Consider the following 21,611-nt stretch of genomic DNA (forward strand, 5'->3'; position numbering starts at 1 on the left):
GGCGAATGGGCCTAGAAGAGGCAGAAAAAAAGTAGTTGGGTCTTATATTTTGAGGGTTTTGACGCGACCATTCATTATAATTGCAGCTTTCAAACGTTTCTGAAAAACAGGGCTTTTAATATGGCTTGGGGCGTCAAGAGAGAGGTGGACCAGAGGCTGCAATTAGCCTGCTGGTGGACAAAGCAGGGAGTGCGAAGATGGCAGAAACCTTCAGAGGGAGAAGGGTATTTAATGGCCAGTACTGATCAGGAGGTAAGGAAGGAGTGTGCACGAGTAAGCAGGGCTGCGGAACAAGGCTTATGGGGACGGCACAAGCACGCTGAGCGGCAAAGGCCGAGCCCACATCAGGCGGGTTGTAGCCTGCGAGGGTACTCGCTAACCCCAGCTCAGCCAGCAGGCGCTTGGCCCCGCCCCTTGCCCGCCTAGCAGCCGTCGCCCCGCCCCGTTACCGTCTTCCCTCCCGGCGCCTGTGGCCCAGCGCTCCTTCGGTTTCCGGGCTTGTGGACCCCAGCGGCCGTCGCCCGGCTGGCGCCAGGTCGGCTCGGCGGAGGGAGGGCCTGGGCTGTGGGTAGGCGGGAGGGAGGTTGCCTTTCCCTGTCTCCCCTCGGGCCGCCTGAGGCGGGCGGAAGCAGCTGCAAAGTCCGTGGGCGGCATGGCAGCAGCTCCGGATGAACGCGGCCCGGGCCCCGCTGCGGGGGAGCAGCTGCAGCAGCAACACGTCGGGTGCCAGGTCTTCCCGGAGAGGTTGGCTCAGGGGAAGCCACAGCAAGGGTTCCTCTCCAGCTTCTTCACCAACAACCAGAAGTGCCAGCTTATGCTCTTGCAGACGTTGGAGACAAGTAGGAGCCGTGAGCCTGGGGGCTGGGCGTCTGCGGAGGGTGCGGTGGGGGGTGTCTGAGAGCCGGCGGGCAGGGAGGGGCCTTGGTGCCGCTCCGCTAGGGGGCTCCGGGTTCAGCCCAGGTGTGTCGGGGGCGGGGTTCAGGCACCAAGTGCAGAGTTAAAGGCAGATTCTTGTGAGGGCGGGTGTGGGGGTCTGAGCCTCAGTTTCCATCAGAGGAAGCGCTGAGGCCCCTTTCAGGACTACTTTTTCTTGCGGCGTGAATGAGGAGTTGGGTTAGGAGTTTGCCCTTTCCGTCACGCGCACTGGTCTGACAGATCCTTTGATATTTTAGGTAAATTATGCAGTAATATGAGGAATTGAGAGTCCAGGTGAAGCAGAGTTTTAAAGAACCATGTTAATTAAGGCATACCTGCTGAAACTGCACAACTCAGATGGGATTTGAACCCCGCCAAAACTCAGCTTGGGACTTGAACCCGCAGGCTGGGACTCGAACCCACTGCCTTTTAATTGAAATTGCACTCCTGGTCTCAGGACTTAATGAAGCTCAGGTTCTTTATGTCTCACTGCAGAAGCAATTCGGCGAGAGGCAAAGTGATAGGTAAGAAGTAGATTTGTTGAGAGAGAGACACACACTCCATAGACAGAGTGTGGGCCATCTCAGAAGGGGAGAGGTCCTGGGAGATACACATTCCATAGACAGAATACAGTCTGTCTCAAAAGGTGAGAGCAGCCAGGAAATATGGGTGGTTAGTTTTTATGGGCTGGGTAATTTCATAGGCTAATGAGTGGGAGGATTATTCCAACTATTTTCGAGAAGGGGTGGGGATTTCCAGGATTTGGGCCACTGCCCACTTTTTGGCCTTTTATAGTTAGCCTTGGAACAGTCATGGTGCCCGTGGGTGTGTTATGTAGCATATGCTAATGTATTACAATGAGCGTATAATGAGGCTCAAGATCTACTGGAAGTTGAATCTTCTTCCATCTTGGGCCTAATCGGTTCTAACCAGGTTTTAACCAGTTTATGTCGTGTCCACAGCAGCTCTGTCATTCTTTAAGGGTTGTGCCCTGCCCTCTTCCCTCCTGTTAAAAACAAGTTTTGCAGTCCTACCCTTTGATGGAAAGGGTTCTTAACCTTCATACATGGGTGGACTTCAGAGTGTAGAAATTCCTGACATGGACTACGAAACCGTATGTGTATGCCCCTAAGTGCATTTTTCTGGGGAGAGAGTTCATAGCTCCATGATATTCTCAGAGAGACCCACGATCCCAAAAAGGTTAAGAACCACTGTTGTGGGTTAAATAGGGACACCATCTGCTGACCAATTTTTCTCTAATCCCAGGGACATTGCACTAGAGATTTCTTAACTTTTTTACATTGCCATCTAAAGTTTACTTTAGATACATTTAGAAAATCAAAGACTTAAACTTATTGTTCCAAAGTAAGGTTACTGTTTCATAGCTGGCCAGTCACACTTCAAAAGTCAACCACCCAATTATTTTCCAGCCTTCTTGAGATTACCTGCATCTAGGGAGTCAAGGGAGGAGGAGGGGGAGTAGAGAAAATGATGTCATTGTATTTACTTTGCAAATATGTATTGAATGCCTCCTAGGTTCTGGTTTGGGCAAATACAGAGGAGTTGGGACCCTGCCTTTAAGATGTTTCAAAGTGGAATGCAGTGGAAAGAACATAGGCTGCAGAATTAGACATGGGTTCAAATTTTGATCCCTTGTTACGTATGGAAGAGTGATTTAACTCTCTGATCCTCTCTATCTTTATCTGAGGGAAAAAAAAAAGGGAGTGGGGGAGGGATAAAAATACCCCTTTTAGGGTTGTTGTGAGGAATAGATTTTATGAGTGTGAAGTGCCAGCATATCAGGAGCTGGGTAAAGAAAAGGTAGCTGTTCTTACAGTGGCAGAGCCAAAAAGTGGAGGAAGAGTTGATACAGGCAGGATATGAGGAGGGTGAGGTGCTAAACTTGAGACCCAGTACGAATTAACCCGCCTCAGCCTTTCAAGGGGAAGGCTGCTGGGAGAACCTGTTGGTAGTATTAAAGCATCAACTTGAAGCTGTAAAATCCTATCCCTGGGGCGAGTGTGATGGGAGAAATCAAACCTCAAGGGCGACCTTTGTTTTCTTTTTCTCCAAAGCAAATCCATTCCAAATACTGCAGGTCCTTTCTGAAGTACCAAACCAATGTGCTCCCAGAAATTTTTTTTTTTTAAGAGGACTGTAGGCTTTTGAATCCATTTCAACTTTGTAAGACTCTTAGTTGCTTGAATAATAATGCACTTAGTATGGTGCCTGATACCTGATATACACTAAGTAATACTTATTATTAATAATAATTGTTTTATTGTTAACACTCTTAAGAGGGGTCAGGTTAGTAAAGCAGTAACCTATACCTAACTTTCTCATCCCACACTAATTTTACTCACCTGTTTTTGCTTTCAGCACTTAAAAACCTTGATTTTTTTCTCTCTTTTTTTTTTTTGCTTATGTCACGTAATTTGCTGTGCATTTATACTCTCAGATAGGACATCTATGCGAAAAGTTGATATTAGAGGCACTTGGGTTCATAATACTTTGCTGTAATTTTAGCAGGCACATAGATTCTTTTTTTTTTTTTTATAAATAACAACTTTTATTTGTATTTTTCTCTTCTTGCTTTTTTTTTAAGCATCTTTATTGGATTTTAATTGCTTTACAGTGTTGTGTTAGTTTCTGCTGTATAACAAAGTGAATCAGCTATATGCATATGTATATCCCCATATCCCCTCCGTCTTGTGTCTCCCTCCCACCCTCCTTATCCCACCCCTCTAGGTGGTTGCAAAGCACTGAGCTGATCTCCCTGTGCTATGCAGCTGCTTCCCACTAGCTATCTATTTCACGTTTGGTAGTGTATATATGTCAATGCTACTCTCTCACTATATCCCAGCTTACCCTTCCCCCTCCCCATGTCCTCAAGTCCATTCTCTACGTCTGTGTCTTTATTCCTGTCCTGCTCCTAGGTTCCACTTTTTTTTTTTTTAGATTCCATATATATGTGTTAGCATACGGTATTTGTTTTTCTCCTTCTGACTTACTTCACTCTGTATGACAGACTCTAGGTCCATCCACCTCACTACAAATAACTCAGTTTCATTTCTTTTTTTTTTTGCGGTACGCGGGCCCCTCACTGCTGTGGCCTCTCCCGTTGCGGAGCACGGGCTCCGGACGCGCAGGCTCAGCGGCCATGGCTCACGGGCCCAGCCGCTCTGCGGCATGTGGGATCTTCCCGGACCGGGGCATGAACCCGTGTCCCCTGCATCGGCAGGCGGACTGTCAACCACTGCGCCACCAGGGAAGCCCTCATTTCTTTTTATGGCTGAGTAATATTCCATTGTATATATGTGCCACATCTGCTTTATCCATTCATCTGTCGATGGACACCTGGGTTGGTTCCATGTCCTGGCTGTTGTAAAGAGTGCTGCAATGAACATTGTGGTACATGACTCTTTTTGAATTATGGTTTTCTCAGGGTATATGCCCAGTAGTGGGATTGCTGGGTCATATGGTAGTTCTATTTTTAGTTTTTTAAGGAACCTTCATACTGTTCTCCATAGTGGCTGTATCAATTTCTATTCCCACCAACAGTGCAAGAGGGTTGCCTTTTCTCCACACCTTCTCCACCATTTATTGTTTGTAGATTTTTTGATGATGCCATTCTGACCAGTGTGAGGTGATGCCTCATTGTAGTTTTGATTTGCATTTCTCTAATGATTAGTGATGTTGAGTGTCCTTTCAAGTGTTTGTTGGCAATCTGTATATCTTCTTTGCAGAAATGTCTATTTAGGTCTTCTGCCCATTTTTGGGTTGGGTTGTTTGTTTTTTGATATTGCAAATTTTGATATTGCAAATATTTTCTCCCATTCTGAGGGTTGTCTTTTCGGCTTGTTTATGGTTTCCTTTGCTGTGCAAAAGCTTTTAAATTTCATTAGGTCCCATTTGTTTATTTATTTATTTATTTTAAAGAAGATGTTGGGGGTAGGAGTTTATTAATTAATTTATTTAGTTTTGGCTGTGTTGGGTCTCCGTTTCTGTGCGAGGGCTTTCTCCGGTTGTGGCGAGCGGGGGCCACTCTTCATCGTGTTGTGCGGGCCTCTCACTGTCGCGGTCTCTCTTGTTGTGGGGCACAGGCTCTGGATGCGCAGGCTCAGTAGTTGTGGCTTGCGGGCCTAACTGCTCCGCGGCATGTGGGATCCTCCCAGACCAGGGCTCGAACCCCTGTCCCCTGCATTAGCAGGCAGATTCTCAACCACTGCGCCACCAAGGAAGCCCCTATTTTTGTTTTTATTTCCATTTCTCTAGGAGGTGGGTCAAAAAGGATCTTGATGTGATTTATGTCATAGAGTGTTCTGCTTATGTTTTCCTCTAAGAGTTTGATAGTGTCTGGCCTTACATTTAGGTCTTTAATCCATTTTGAGTTTATTTTTGTGTATGGTGTTAGGGAGTGTTGTAATTTCATTCTTTTACATGTAGCTGTCTAGTTTTCCCAGCATCACTTATTGAAGAGGCTGTCTTTTCTCCATTGTATATTCTTGCCTCCTTTATCAAAGATAAGGTGACCATATGTGCGTGGGTTTATCTCTGAGCTTTCTATCCTGTTCCTTTGATCTATATTTCTGGTTTTGTGCCAGTACCATACTGTCTTGATTAATGTAGCTTTGTAATATAGTCTGAAGTCAGGGAGCCTGATTCCTCCAGCTGTTTTTCTTTCTCAAGATTGCTTTGGCTATTCGGGGTCTTTTGTGTTTCTATACAAATTGTGTATTTTTTTGTTCTAGTTCTGTGAAAAATGCCATTGGTAGTTTGATAGGGATTGCATTGAATCTGTAGATTGCTTTGGGTAGTATAGTCATCTTCACAATGTTGATTCTTCCAATCCAAGAACATAGTATATCTCTCCATCTGTTTGTATCATCTTTAATTTCTTTCATCAGTGTCTTATCGTTTTCTGCATACAGGTCTTTTGTCTCCTTAGGTAGGTTTATTCCTAAGTATTTTATTCTTTTTGTTGCAGTGGTAAATGGGAGTGTTTCCTTAATTTCTTATTCAGATTTCTCATCATTAGTGTATAGGAATGCAAGAGATTTCTGTGCATTAATTTTGTACCGTTACTTTACCAGATTCGTTGATTAGGTCTAGTAGTTTTCTGGTAGCATCTTTAGGATTCTCTAGGTATAGTATCATGTCATCTGCAAACAGGTGACTTCTTTTCTGATTTGGATTCGTTTTATTTCTTTTTCTTCGCTGACTGCTGTGGCTAAAACTTCTAAAACTATGTTGAATAATAGTGGTGAGAGTGGGCAACCTTGTCTTGTTCCTGATCTTAGAGGAAATGGTTTCAGTGTTTCACCATTGAGAACGATGTTGGCTGTGGGTTTGTCATATAGCCTTTATTATGTTGACATAGGTTCCTGCTATGCCTACTTTCTGGAGAGTTTTTATCATAAATGGGTGTTCAATCTTGTCGAAAGCTTTTTCTGCATCTATTGAGATTATCATATGGTTTTTATCCTTCAGTTTGTTAGTATGGTGTATCACATTGATTTGCATATATTGAAGAATCCTTGCATTCCTGGGATAAACCCCACTTGATCATGGTGTATGATCCTTTTAATGTGCTGTTGGATTCTGTTTGCTAGTATTTTGTTGAGGACTTTTGCATCTAAGTACTTCAGAGATATTGGCCTGTAGTTTTCTTTTTTGTGACATCTTTGTCTGCTTTTGGTATCAGGGTGGTGGTGGCCTTGTAGAATGAGTTTGGGAGTGTTCCTCCCTCTGCTATATTTTGGAAGAGTTTGAGAAGGATTAGGTGATAGCTCTTGTCTAAATGTTTGATAGAATTTGCCAGTGAAGCCATCTGGTCCTGGGCTTTTGTTTGTTGGAAGATTTTTAATCACAGTTTCAATTTCGGTGCTTGTGATTGGTCTGTTTATATTTTCTATTTCTTCCTGGTTCAGTCTCAGAAGATTGTGCTCTTCTAAGAATTTGTCCATTTCTTCCAGGTTGTCCACTTTATTGGCATATAGTTGCTTGTAGTAATCTCTCATGATCCTTTGTATTTCTGCAGTGTCAGTTGTTACTTCTCCTTTTTCATTTCTAATTCTGTTGATTTGAGTCTTCTCCCTTTTTTTCTTGATGAGTCTGGCTGATGGTTTATCAATTTTGTTTATCTTCTCAAAGAGCCAGGTTTTAGTTTTATTGATCTTTGCTATTGTTTCCTTCATTTCTTTTTCATTTATTTCTAAGCTGATCTTTATGATTTATTTCCTTCTGCTAACTTTGGGGTTTTTTTTTTGTTGTTCTTTCTCTAATTGCTTTAGGTGTAAGTTTAGATTGTTTATTTGAGATTTTTCTTGTTTCTTGAGGTAGGTTTGTATTGCTATAAACTTCCCTCTTAGAACTGCTTTTGCTGCATTCCATAGGTTTTGGATCGCCGTGTTTTCGTTGTAATTTGTCTCTAGGTATTTTTTGATTTCCTCTTTGATTTCTTCGGTGATCTCTTGGTTATTTAGTAACGTAGTGTTTAGCCTCCATGTGTTTGTGTTTTTTACGTTTTTTTCCCTGTAATTGTTGATTTCTAATTTCATAGCACCGTGGTTGGAAAAGATGCTTGATATGATTTCAGTTTTCTTAAATTTACCAAGGCTTGATTTGTGACCCAAGATGTGATCTATCCTGGAGAATGTTCCATGTGCACTTGAGAAGAAAGTGTAATCTGCTCTTTTTGGATGGAATGTCCTATAAATATCAATTAAATCTATCAATTAAATCTATCTGGTCTATTGTGTCATTTAAAGCTTGTGTTTCCTTATTAATATTCTGTTTGGATGATCTGGCCATTGGTGTAAGTGAGGTGTTAAAGTCCCCCACTATTATTGTATTACTTTCGATTTCCTCTTTTATAGCTGTTAGCAGTTGGCTTATGTATTGAGGTGCTCCTATGTTGGGTGCATATATATTTATAATTCTTTCATCTTCTTCTTGGATTGATCCCTTTGATCATTATGTAGTGTCCTTCCTTGTCTCTTGTAATAGTCTTTATTTTAAAGTCTATTTTATCTCATATGAATATTGCTACTCCAGCTTTCTTTTGATTTCCATTTGCATGGAGTATCTTTTTCCATCCCCTCACCTTCAGTCTGTATGTGTCCCTAGGTCTGAAGTGGGTCTCTTGTAGACAGCATATGTACAGGTCTTTTTTTGTATCCATTCAGCCAGTCTGTGTCTTTTGGTTGGGGCATTTAAGCATTTACATTTAATGTAATTATCGATATGTATGTTCCTATTAACATTTTCTTAATTGTTTTGGGTTTGTTTTTGTAGGTGTTTTCCTTCTCCTGTGTTTCCTGCCTAGAGAAGTTCCTTTAGCATTTTTAGCTGGTTTGGTGGTGCTGAATTCTCTTAACTTTTGCTTATCTGTAAAGGTTTTAATTTCTCCATTGAATCTGAATGAGTTGCTTGTTGGGTAGAGTAATCTTGGTTGTAGGTTTTTCCCTTTCAGCACTTTAAATATGTCCTGCCACTCCTTTGTGGCTTGCAGAGTTTCTGCTGAAAAATCAGCTGTTAACCTTATGGGGATTCCCTTGTATGTTATTTGTTGCTTTTCCCTTGCTGCTTTTAATATTTTTTCTTTGTATTTAATTTTTGATAGTTTGATTAATATGTGTCTCAGCGTGTTTCTCTTTGGGTTGATCCTGTATGGGACTCTCTGCACTTCCTGGACTTGATTGACTATTACATTTCCCATGTTAGGGAAGTTTTCAACTATAATCTCTTCAAATATTTTCTCAGACCCTTTCTTGTTCTCTTCTTCTGGAAGCCCTATAATTCGAATGTTGTTGTGTGTAATGTTGTCCCAGTGGTCTCTGAGACTGTCCTCAATTCTTTTCATCCTTTTTTCTTTATTCTGCTCCCTGGCAGTTATTTCCACCATTTTATCTTCCAGGTCACTTATCTGTTCTTCTTCCTCAGTTATTCTGTTATTGATTCCTTCTAGAGTATTTTTAATTTCAGTAATTGTGTTGCTCATCACTGTGTGTTTGCTCTTTAGTTCTTCTAGATCCTTGTTAAATGTTTCTTGTGTTTTCTCCATTCTGTTTCCGAGATTTTGGATCATCTTTACTCTCATTACTCTGAATTCTTTTTCAGGTAGTTTGTCTATTTCATCTTCCTTTATTTGGTCTTGTAGGTTTTTTATCTTGCTCCTTCCTCTGTAACATTTTTTTGTCGTTCATTTTTTTTTTCTTTTAATGGGTGGTGCTGTCTTCTTGTCTTACTGGTTGTTTGGCCTGAGGCGTCCAGCACTGGAGTTTGCAGGCAGTTGGATAGAGCTGGGTCTTGGTGCTGAGATGAAGACCTCCGGGAGGCCTCACTCTGGTTGATATTCCCTGGGGTCTGAGGTTCTCTGTTAGTCCAGCGGTTTGGACTAAGTGCCCCCACCACAGGAGCTTGGCCCGATCTCCCGCCTGGGATCCAAGATCCTGCAAGCTTTGTGGTGCATTAAGAAAAGAAAAAAAAAAGGAAGAAAGAAAGAAAAAAGGAACAGTACAATATCAAAGAATAAAAAACAAAATAAAATTAGAAAGATAAAAAATATATTAGGAAAAATAAAACTGTCATTGAAACAACTGCAACAGGGTAAAATAAAACCACAAGAGAAAAAAGAAAAAAAAAGGGGGGGTGAACAAGCCAAAAGGAGAGAACAATAACAAAGTATAAAGAATAAAATAAAATTAGAAAAATAAAAGATTTATTAGGAAAAATAAAAATATAAAAGAATGAACAACAATGAATCAACAAGGTAAAACAGAACTCCAATGTAAAAGTGGAAAAAAAAAAAGCCTTGGCTATGGGGGTGGAACTTAGGCAGGGGTGGGGTTTAGGGTGGGGCAGGACCTAGGCAGGTTGGGAGTGATGTTTGACCATGGCTGCTTAGGACCTGCCCGCGGAAGGGGAGAGGCAGCACGTCAAAAGGATGGCCTCTGGAGCGTGGAGTTCCGGAGTTTGGAGGTAGGGCGCTGAGTGAGGGTGTGTGGGTGGGGTTTAGGTCCATTGCGTTGGAGGGGGTCTCAGAGGGTGTCTCCAAGTGTAGAGGTGGGGCCCTGGGTGTGGGTATAGGGGTGGGCCTTGGGCTTTGCGGGGCACAAGGGAGGCTTCAATGGCAGAGCATTAGGCCCAGGAGCCCAACAGGCCTCCCGGTGCCTAAGTGGATAGGGAAGGCACTGGCCCCATTCCTTCGTGCCCCTCCCCCACCATCTCCCGCAGGGTCTCCCCCATCGCCACTGGACACCTAACTGTGGGGGGTCCTGCTGGGTGTAGGAACTCCTCCCCTCCCCCAGCCACCCCTCTGGGGTGCTGGTCCCGGAGGTCCAGCCTTTACTTTTGCTCCCCCTTCCCTTCCTCCCACTCCCTCAGGACCCGTATGGCTGGAGGGGGCCTAGGTGGGCAGAGGATCAGGCCCGGGATCTCAGCAGGTTCCTGGGGGCCCAAGTGGGCAGGGGAAGCATGGCAACTCTCCCTTTTGATACTCTGCCCTCCCAGTGGTTCCCCAATTTCCCCCTTCGGGCGTGGGAATCCCTTGCCCTCCCCCAGCCGCCCCTCAGGGGCGCCAGTCTTGTCCGGCCTCCGCTTCTCCTCCCCCTTCGCTCCCCCAATGCCCCACGTCCTACCCAGCTGCTGGGGGTTCCTCCCATCCCCTTAGGTGTCTGTGGTCCCCCACTGGTGCCTGGTAGGTGCCCTAATTGTGAGGAGACGCGCATTCTGCATCCTCCTAGTATGCTGTCTGGACTCCACCCCCCACTTTTTTTTATAAAGTTTTTTTTAAAAAATTTTATTTATTTTTGGCTGCATTGGGTCTTCGTTGCTTTGTGCGGGCATTCTCTAGTTGTGGCGAGCAGGGGCTACCCTTTGTTGCAGTGCTTGAGCTCATTGTGGTGGCTTCTCTTGTTGCAGAGCATGGGTTCTAGGCGCGCAGGCTTCAGTAGTTGCAGCACAGAGCTCAGTAGTTTTGGCGCACGGGCTTAGTTGCTCTGCGGCATGTGGTATCTTCCCGGACCAGGGATCGAACCCGTGTCCCCTGCATTGGTAGGCGGATTCTCAACCACTGTGCCACCAGGGAAGTCCCTCATAGATTATTAGAAGTGGGGGGCCTCAGGAGTCATCTAGGCCTTTCCAACCCCCATCACTGACCAGAAACCTCTGTGCCATCAATTGACCAGAGTGTTTATAGACCTCTGCTGGAACAGGTTATCTTTGAGGCCCTTTGAGGCTATTGGGCTCTTGTATCGTCAGCTTTAATTGTTGGAAAAATCCTTTCTCATACTGAGTTGAAATGTGCCCTGTGTAACTTCTGCCCTTTGGTCCTTGTACTGCCCTCTGAAGAAATGTTGGCTGAATTTATTCCCACATGGCACCCCTTCAGATACTTGAAGCTACTGTGGCCCTAGTTAAGTCTTTTTTCTCTTTTCCAAATCTGCAGATCCCTTTCTTGCTTCCTGTGGAAAATAGTCCTGAACTGTTCTAGTCACTTTCTCCCATGGAACAGCTTTGGTTGGCAGGTCCTGTTTAGAGTATGGTACTCAGAATGGGACACTATTCACAGACCAGGACAGACAATAGTGGGGCTACCTACTGCCTTCCTCTAATCTGGATACTATGCTGCTATTTGTTTCTATGGATATTGGTCCCATATTTTCTCAGTCTTTTGGTGTGTGTGTGTGTGTGTGTGTGTGTGTGTGTGTGTGTGTGTGTGTATTTTTGATTAATTTATTTAAAAAATAAATTTATTTATTTATTTTTGGCTGTGTTGGGTCTTTGTTGCTGCATGCAGGCTTTCTCTAGTTGCAGTAAGCAGGGGCTACTCTTCGTTGCGGTGCGTGGGCTTCTCATTGCGGTGACTTCTCATCGCGGAGCACGGGCTCTAGGCGTGTGGGCTTCAGTAGTTGTGGCATGCGGCTCAGTAGTTGTGTCTCACGGGCTCTAGAGCACAGGCTCAGTAGTTGTGGCGCACAGGCTTAGATGCTCCACGTCATGTGGGATCTTCCCGGACCAGGGCTCGAACCCGTGTCCCCTGCATTGGCAGGTGGATTCTCAACCACTGCGCCGCCAGGGAAGCCCCTTGGTATATATTTTAATACATTGTGTTTGATCATTTAACTGAAAAGCATATTTGATGTTATCTAAGATGTTTGGTACTACCCATTTTGGTATTTCTATCAGTGTTTCATTTCATTAAAGACTTGCTTTTATGTTAATTTAAGCTTATCTTTTCATATTCATTTTTTATCATTTTTAAGATGGTATTACTTTGCTAAGATTTGTGAGGTTTTGTTTGATAATATCTTATACTGCTATTTGGATCATTTAATTGGTGCTCTTTTTTTCCAGTTACCATATGTAACTGAATCAATATCTTTCTAGATGCATATGTTAAACTGCTGCTTGATGCCATGAAGCATTCGGGTTGGTAAGTGAATCTTTTTGAAGGGCTGCTCTATATTCTGGCTGCTGAAAACAAAAAATCCCCACCCAGACTGGAAGTACTTCAGATGTTTCACTTCAGGCCACAAAGCCCTTTCCATATGGTAGGTGGTGGTGGTTGGCTGCACTCTCTCCAGGCAGGCCTTGTTCTCTCTGGACCTCTTCAGCCCTAACTCCACATCTCTGGCTCTACTATTCACCTCAGGTATTTAGTAAAGATGATACTTAAAATCTTACTTGTAAGCAATCACCAAACCTGGTTTTCCACTGTGCCAGTCCCAGCATTATCCTTAATGGAGAAGAAATCTCAGCTTGTTACGCATGTAGAAGCCTTCCAGGTGTTGTTTAACTTTGAGGAGATCGGAAGAAGTGATTTCTGAGGTCCACTTCTTAACATTCTGGCCCAAGGGCAGAAACTCCAGCATATTTCCAATATGGTCTTAATGAGTTGATCAAATTCTTTATGGAATCATAGCATAGAATTTGAACTGGGATAGATTTTGCAGAGATAGTTTCCTTATTTACAGATGAGAGAACTGAGTCCTGAAGGTGTTGAGTTGCTTTCCCAAGGTGTCCTATGTGATAGTGATGGAGAGATGTGTCATCTGGGTCTCCTGGCCCAGGGCTGTTTCCCCCGTGCCCCATGCATACTACTTCTGGACGTTGTCTTTTTAATCCATTCTTACCTTCCAGCGCTGTTAACAAAGAAAGACACTTTTCTTGTGAAGATTGTAATGGAAATGTCAGTGGAGGTTTTGATGCTTCAGTGTCTCAGGTAGGCGGTCTACCAAGCTGTCTTCTTTCCTCCAGTTCTCTCTCCTGATGTTTGCTGATTGCCTTCTACGTGCTGGGCATTCCATTTGGTAGACTTTGTGTAGAATTCAAAAAATGAGTTAACTGTGGTCCTTACTTTTAAGGTCCTTACTTCTCACAGGGGATACAAGACAGGAACGCAGAGACAATGATAAAATTTGAGGCGGGTTAAACTCTTTGAGGTGGGTGTGGTTACCACAATGGGACAGTGATGTGATTGACTGAAAGATGCCAGCAGATTCAGCTAGAGGATGTAAAGCTAGAGGATGTAAAGGCTCTTCAGGGGCAAAGAAGACAAAGACTTTTGCCAAAAGCAGGGGGAGCACGAGCAAAGGTGACGTGTTGAGAAAGCACAAGGTGTATTTGGGGAATGGCATGTTGTCTAGTTCAGCTGGAGGGCAGGAATGCATGGGGAATGAGGAGAAATAGGATTGGAAAGAAAGATAGGCTATATGGTGGGAGGTTTTGAATGTCAAGATAGAGTTTCACCTTTACACGGTGAGAAGTGATAGATCTTTGAGAATTTTTGATGAGGAGAGTGAGTTTTCTCACCTGTAAAATATGGGTAATGATTGTATTTATCTTATAGAACGGTTATGAGAATTAAATGCGATTTCTCTTGTAAACTACTTATCATAGTAAGCAGAGCACTTAAGTCAATAAATGTTATAAGTTTTAAGTCAGTGGGGGGTTTTGACAGTCGTGAGGTGGTAGATGGATGTGTCATGTGATATGAGGGTAGATAAAAGTGTTGTAAGTCACTGTTTCCATCATGAATATGTGACACATTGACGTACATTTAATTGTTTCCTGCTAGGGAACTTTATATGTATTTGAGTTATTTATAGCTGTTTCATGGTAATCATGGGAAAGAGCAACATAGGAGAGGGGTGAGGTGTCTGAGTTTTGGAGTCACATAGACTTTGAGTTCAAATCCTAGTTCCCCTGCTTATTAGCTGTGGGGCTTGGGCAAGTTATTCGTTTTATTCTCAGTTTCCTCATTTGTAAATTGATAATCGCAACACGTATAGCTCCCAAGATGAGTCTTGGTAAGTTCATCCTCTTTGGGGGTTAGAGTGAATCTAACGTTTTGAATCTTCATCTTATTTCTCAGCAGTGTTATACACAGTTGGGCACTCTTTTTTTTTTTTTTTTTAATTAAAATTTTTGTTGTGAAGTATCTCATTCATATAGAAGAGTAAAATACCTGTATGAACACTTTCAGTCATAATAGTAAAATGAACATCTATATAACTACCACCCAGATTTGAGAAAGAAAACACTGCCAGGACTTCAGAAGCCTGTGTGCCCCTCTTGGGTTACAACCCCCTCCCTTCCTTATTCTGACTTCCGTGATAACCATTCCCTGCTTGTCTGAATGGTTTTGCCATCTGTGTGTACAGTCCAACAATGTGTTTAGTTTCCTCCTTTTAAGCTTTATACTTGGGGTCATGTGTAATACTTTGTCATTTTATGAAATCATACAGTCTTTGTAACTTAATTCTTTCGTTCAACATTGTGAGATTCTTCTGTGTTGTTGTATGCACCTCTGGTTAATTTAGTTTGTGTTGTATATTATTCCATTATATGTCTGTACTAGAGTTTACCCTATCGAGTATCGATTGTTTCCAACTTTATTATTATTATAAACAATGCTGCTGTGAATGTTCTTCACCTTCTCTCCCAGTGCTCGTGGGCAAGAGTTATTCCAAGGTATCTGGCTAGAGTGGAGGTCCTATCACATGCACACACTTGACGTTAACAGCTAATGCCACTTTCTTGCCGTGGTTTCCAGTATGCCACACTCTTGTGGTTGCTCCTTTGCTAACTTAGCTTCCTCTACCAGCCCTTAAATGAAGTCCCTTAATCCTTGGTTACTTTGCTGGGTCAGAGCTTTCTCTTGAACTCCACATCCATATCGCCAAGTGTTCACTGAACACCTACACTTGGGTGTCCTAAAGGCACCTCAGACGTGCCATGTCCAAGTTCAAATTGATTTTTACGATCCTCCATCCCCACCCAAACTGGTCTTTTAGTTTTGCATATCTCGGTGAACGGTACCACCATCCGTCCTATTACCCATGCCAGAAATTTAGGGATCATCCTTGATACCTCTGATTCCCTTCCCATATTCTGTCCGACACCAAATTTTGTCCCTCCTAAATATCTTTTTAGGCCCCCACCATCCTAGCTCTGGGACTATTACGTCTTGCCTAGAATACTTCATTCGCCTTCAACTAGTCTCTGTGTATCCAGTTTTGATCATCTTTTGTTTATTTTTCCAACTGTGGTCAAAAGGATAAAAACAAAATAAAACACCCCCCGTTTCACTACTCCCTTTCACTGACTTCCCACTGTTGTCAGGATAAAGAGTAATTTGGGCCCTGCCCTATCTCATGCCTACCGCCTCCAACTCTGTGCTTTGTACTACTTACAGGCCTGCCGCCGTCAGCTTCTCCAACATTCTTTTCCTTCAACCCTCCCCCTACCCTTTGCCTATGTTCTCTGTCTGGAATGCTCCCTTCCCCTCTCCTCAAATTTAACTCCTGTTCATCCATTAGATCCCAGTTTAAACATTCCTTCTGCAGAAAAGCCTTTCCCAACCCTGCAGACCAGGTCAGGCACTCTCATTGTATGTACTCGTGACAACCTGGGTTTTTCTTCATGACAACTGTCACTGCATGTGTTTAAACATTTTGGTAAATATTTGATTAATTTCTATCTCCATTAGTAGATTATAAATCTCTAGTAGGTCTTGATAAATATTAGTTGAATAAATGAATGTTGAATGAATGTATATAAAATACCTGGGACATGTCCCAGTGTCTGGCACACAGTAAGTACACAGTAAGTGGGGACTATTACTATTAGGACCCCTCACGTCTTTATTATTCTTATAGGGTCCTGTTCAGTGTGCTGCTGGCTTTTTGCACTTCTTTCTGAAGCTCTTTCTGAGGACTTTTCCTGGCAATTCTAGTAGGATGGGACAGTGTGGTCATTCATTGTTGATTCATTGCTTATTGAGAAACTTGATAAGAAACATTTTACACATATTCTCATTTAATTCTCACAATTCTAAGAGGTAGGTACTCTAAGTCATCTCCTTTTTTATAGTTGAGGAAACTGCAGCACAGAAAGCTTAAGAAACTTGCCCAAGGTCACTGACTTAGTAAGGAGTGGGGCTGGAATTTGAATCTCCCTGCTTCATTCCAGAGTCCACTCTTAATACAAGACTGTGGAGTCTAAGATGGCTGGTACAGTCAACCCAGTGAAGGTGGTGTGTGAATAAATGTCCTTAAACTAAGTGCTGTGTAGTCCAGAGAGAGGAGAAGGGAGAAGTTAGCCATTGGGAAGGCTTCATGGAGAATGTATGGTGAAGACCGAGCCTTGATGGAGGGGTGGGGGTTGGGTGGATAGAGTGGGTGAGGCTTTCCAAGCAGTCGAGCCCACTCAAGTGAGAGAGAAGATGGAATCTACGAAGTGAGAGTAGATCTTAGAAATAACCGAACTTTCCTCATTTGGGTGCTTCTTAGATTGTTCTGTGCCAGAATAATATCGGTCATCAGGCGCATATGAACAGAGTGGTCACCCATGAGCTCATTCATGCATTCGATCATTGTCGAGCTCACGTCGACTGGTTCACCAACGTCAGGCACTTGGCTTGCTCTGAGGTAAGTTTTATTGTAGAAGGTACTTTTTCCCCAAGGACACTGTTGTGCGTTTGAACATTTTATTCAAGGATGATTTATTTAAACGTATTCCTTTTCTTGTCATAATTCCACATTAGTCTTCAGTTTACATTTTTAACTATTGAGTACAATTCTTTTAGATACAGCAGGTAGACATTTTTAAGTATCTTTTTAGAATTGTCTTAAATATAACCTTTAAATCCTAATAATAGTGATGACTTTTAATAATAAGCTATTTTTCCTATGGAATAAACTATATAATACAAAAACTTTATAGTTAACGTTTACTGAGGGGCTGTGTGCCAAACCCTAACCCTGTGCTGTTTGTGGACTCTTTTTTTTTTTTTGCGGTACGCGGGCCTCTCACTGTTGTGGCCTCTCCCGTTGCGGAGCACAGGCTTCGGACGCGCAGGCTCAGCGGCCAGGGCTCACGGGCCCAGCCACTCCACGGCATGTGGGATCTTCCCGGACCGGGGCACGAACCCGTGTCCCCTGCATCGGCAGGCGGACTCTCAACCACTGCGCCACCAGGGAAGCCCTGTGGACTCTTATTTAATATTCACAACAGCCCACTGAGGTAGATACTGTTATCCCCATTTTATTTCTGTGAAAAGTGAGGCAGTTGTTCAGATACCATACATAGTAAGTGGCAGAGGCAGGATTACAACCAAGGTTCTTGAGTGGCTTGCTGTGCTGCCTTCCATAGGTAAAGTTCCTAGCTTTCCCTAGAGTAAAACAGTTCGTTTCAAAAATACAACATAGGAAGATACTTATTATTAAGCATTCTGGATTGCTGTCAGAAATACACACATATATATGCTCCTAGACAGACATTCGTATTTCATACTTGCATTTCATTAATTGAAGAGTGCAGTGTGCTGAAAAGCTAAAGAAAACTAATATAAATTTCAAGCTTATACTTTATAACTTATTTTCTCTTTCCCTTGAAATTAATAAGTAGCCTCACTGCATCTGATTATAACTCATACTATTTGAAAAGAAGACCGAAATCTGAGCTTTTAAATATTTCTCTCTCTTGGGTGTTATGAGAATTAATGCCTGTTAGCTAGTTAAAGTGTGTTAAGTGCTTTGAGCTCCTCAGAGGAATGAAGCCATGTTATTATAGAAGTAACAAGAAGTGGGCCATTCTGATTGCAGTGAATGAGCAAAAACGTGGCCAGGTTGGCTGTAGAATCCATGTGGGTAATTCCATGACTTTTTCACCTATTAAAGCTGCTTTTTACCTTAAAGATATAGAAAATACATACTAACTTCAGGCTGTCATGTTCATAGCATGCCCAGTTTGGAATGTTCTTGATTCTCTGTACCACTTAATTTTTCATAGGCCCATCAAGACCCTGGAGGAAGGGCATGAACGTACACGGGTTTAAGGGAAGGTCGAAGAGAGTTTCAGTGATTTGGGCTAGGAGAGCTGGGAGGTTTGTGTGCCTAAAGTGTCTTAGGTACTGATGTATTCAGTTTTTTTTGTTTTTTGTTTTTTTTTTTTGTGGTACGTGGGCCTCTCACTGTTGTGGCCTCTCCCGTTGCGGAGCACAGGCTCGGGACGCGCAGGCTCAGCGGCCATGGCTTACGGGCCCAGCCGCTACGCAGCATGTGGGATCTTCCCGGACCGGGGCACGAACTCGTGTCCCCTGCATCGGCAGGCGGACTCGCAACCGTTGCGCCACCAGGGAAGCCCACTGATGTATTCAGTTTTAAGCTCACATTGAAACTCAGTTTGTAGATCTTTGGAAGAATGCTTTCTTGAAGTCCTTTTGGTAATTTCTAGAAGTGTTTGTATTTTGTAGAGAGCATAATCTTTAACTTTGAGGTCCAACTCTTTGACTTTTGGTTCCAAAAGAAATTAGTTCTGTCTGTAAGACTCTGGTGGAAAGTTTTGAAAATTCCCTTTGAATAGGTGATTGCCCACAGTGTATCTGGCGCTGCCTAGTGTAGCTCATGGATATCTGCTCTTTTTCTTAAGAACTTCTTAAGTCAATAGAGTTAAAAAAAAAAAAATCTTACAGGTACTCTGTTCTCAGAAAAATATACCAATTTTATATTTTACAATTAAAAAATCAGTTGATATAAAGGTATAGAGCACGAGTGCTTATTTTCTTTTTGTTTGCCTCCTGTCTTTGTGATAGGTTCGAGCTGCTAACCTTAGTGGAGACTGCTCACTTTTAAATGAAATATTCAGGTTACATTTTGGATTAAAACGACACCATCAGGTAAAAACTAACATATGAAATCATTTACTGTTAAGAGTGCTATGAGTGGAAATAATGAATAGGAAAATGAGAAGTATATTTAGTATTTGAAATGTGAAAGAACTACTTATATGAAAGAATACAAAATGTGTATCACTTAAGCCAAATAGACGGAATTCAGTTCTATTTTATAATTATGGGCAAGCTATGTGACTAAGTGAGAGATTTTCACAGTGAAAAGCGCTACGGTCTCACACGTGGGATACTTTTGGATGGGGGTAGATAAGGACTGGAAGTGAAATCACAGCCTGTCTTACTTTTATCCTAACAGTACTGGACTTGTGTTTTGAAACCATCACAGTATTCTCTAGACAAAAAAGTAATACCTGTCAGCACAGAGACTGCATTGCAGTGCATTGTGTATTAGCACACCTTTAAAGGCCGTATGACGTGACAGCAAAGCTTTGGATCAGCACAGACTTGATTATCATGAGCTGAGCTGAGAGATTTTGTAAACAAAACAAAATGAAAACTGTAGGCAAGATCATCCTGCTAGAAAGCTTTTTTGTTGTTTTTGTCTAAAAGAAACACTGTATATTTTTTTATTGGTGTATAGTTGTTTTACAATGTTGTGTTAGTTTCTACTGTACTAGAAAGCTTTTAAGGTCCACGATAGATGGGCATGGGGAGAGGAAGTTTAGAACTGATGGACTGGTGAAGAATGTGAGCAGTTCTGCCCATAGCAACCAAGGGGCTCTGTGTCCACATTTAGGAGAAAGGCTGGTCAGAGCTCTTCTATGGGAAGAGGTTACTGGGCCAATTTGTCAGGTACATGGGCATCAGGATAGCAGTTTTAACCAGATGCAAAAAGGACAGGCTTGGAACAACAGCAGGAAGGCCCTTGGCTCTCCAGAGAAAAGAGTAACTCAACTCTGGGGAGGAAGGTAGAAGGTCACAGAGAACTACGAAGAGAAGTTTTGAACTCAGTGAATGGGAGTTAGTTAGACGGCAAACCTGGGGCCTGGGAAGGGTGCCTACTCTGATAGGGCTGTTACGCTTTCAGCCTGTGCCAAGTCCGCTTAGTGATGTGCCACTGACTTGTGCTGCATGTCTTCCGTGCCCTCCAATCCCTGCTCATCTGGTGAATTCAGCTCAGGCAGCCTTTGAATGGGCGGTGTGTTCTGGCTCTCAGTGGAAGTAGGGTGCACATCAGAACATCCCAGAGAAGAGGCTAATGCAGTTAAGGCATGTCATCCGGAGTCCAGAGTCTTTGAAAGAGAAATCTCTCCTCTTTTTAACTTGGGTAGCAGCGGCAGAAAATGAACAGAACTAGCAATAGGATGGAAAATACGTGGAGGTAGTGGGAGAAGAGTCCTAGAGAACAGAGTCCCTGCTTTTGTACAGTATGTACCCAAGAAAAAAGTTGTTTGATTTTTTTTTCCCCCTGAAAAATTAGGATGCCTTCAAATTTTGTGTGTATGTGTGTATGTGTGGTTTCCTGTTGCCTCCAGGGGAGATGCTCCTCTCGAAGGAAAAGTTATCTAGCATTCGTCACCTGAAAAGCTAAGGGAGAGAGGCGCACAGGAGTATATTTCATATTTATTCAAATTAAAAAGCTCAACCAGAACCTTATTTATAGACTTTTTTATGATTTTGCAAAGTTGGAGTTATTGTTTAGCAGATACTGCCTAGAAATTATCATCATTAGGAAAGATGAGAAGAATGGAGGAGGGGAAGGAGATCTTACTTATACCTAAATAATTTTAGGTTGAGCTAAACATGTTCTATAATTTAATCTTTCTTCTTTGGACTGACAGAAATTAATAAAATAACATGAGAGGAAATTAATTTTGACTGTGGTTCACACATTGTATAAAATGTTACTACTTCATGACAAAATTTTCATATATTAATAAAATTAAAGCCACGTACTTTTCTCCTTAGACTTGTGTGCGAGACAGAGCCATTCGTTCTATCCTGGCTGTTAGGAACATCAGCAAAGAAGTAGCTCAGAAGGCCGTTGATGAAGTTTTTGAATCTTGTTTCAATGACCATGAACCTTTTGGAAGGATCCCTCATAATAAGACCTATGCAAGATATGCTCATAGAGACTTTCAAAACCGGGATCGGTACTACTCAAATATATGAAGACGATGACATTTTATATGGCAGAGCTTCGGTGATCATGAAGAAAGTATGGTTCCCAAGTGGACAAACATAAAACGTAAATGATCAATTAAATACAGAGAAGACACAGAAGATTCTAGCATCAGAAAAAGTAACTGTGGTAAGAAATGAAACTGCCTTAAACTCCAAGGCAAAAATTGTATCTTTGTAGCTAACCATTTGGTAAATAAGGCAAATAAATAGCATTTTTAAATTTTCTACAATGTACTTGTTATTACTTGTGTTTTATTTTTTATGCTTGTGATTTGCTTTTATTACATTTTAAAACTTGATTATGAAACCTGTGAAGTATGCCCTTTATGATGTGTATGTCTTCTTTGGAAAAATGTCTATTCAAATCCTCTGC

The 21,611-nt window shown here is 42.4% G+C and overlaps 1 protein-coding gene across 3 annotated transcripts; it reads left to right on the top strand.

The window, feature by feature from the left end:
• The first annotated feature begins 459 nt into the window (after window positions 1-459).
• ATP23 (ATP23 metallopeptidase and ATP synthase assembly factor homolog) lies at window positions 460-21,323 on the top strand. 3 transcript variants are annotated; one of them, XM_029205437.1, is made up of 6 exons: window positions 460-535; window positions 12,307-12,352; window positions 13,060-13,141; window positions 16,713-16,850; window positions 19,016-19,099; window positions 21,023-21,323. In XM_029205437.1, exons 2-6 carry the CDS (start codon window positions 12,336-12,338, stop codon window positions 21,224-21,226), a joined length of 525 nt encoding a protein of 174 aa, XP_029061270.1. In that variant the 5' UTR covers window positions 460-535; window positions 12,307-12,335; the 3' UTR covers window positions 21,227-21,323. The 3 variants fall into 3 exon arrangements, with proteins under 3 accessions (XP_029061270.1, XP_029061268.1, XP_029061269.1); XM_029205435.1 differs by having other exon boundaries at window positions 508-839; XM_029205436.1 differs by lacking the exon at window positions 460-535 and adding an exon at window positions 933-1,439.
• The last annotated feature ends 288 nt before the right edge of the window (window positions 21,324-21,611 follow it).

The sequence above is a fragment of the Monodon monoceros genome, unplaced genomic scaffold, assembly GCF_005190385.1.
Source record: "Monodon monoceros isolate NGI ecotype Baffin Bay Population unplaced genomic scaffold, NGI_Narwhal_1 Super_Scaffold_6, whole genome shotgun sequence".
Lineage (NCBI taxonomy): Eukaryota > Metazoa > Chordata > Mammalia > Artiodactyla > Monodontidae > Monodon > Monodon monoceros.

Bases quoted from the DNA above. Each gene is read 5' to 3' on its own strand.
- ATP23 (XM_029205435.1), top strand. From the start codon at position 653: ATGGCAGCAGCTCCGGATGAACGCGGCCCGGGCCCCGCTGCGGGGGAG. The intron at 16,851-19,015 runs GTAAGTTTTATT...TCTTTGTGATAG, and splicing joins GGCACTTGGCTTGCTCTGAG to GTTCGAGCTGCTAACCTTAG. The intron at 19,100-21,022 runs GTAAAAACTAAC...TTTTCTCCTTAG, and splicing joins GATTAAAACGACACCATCAG to ACTTGTGTGCGAGACAGAGC.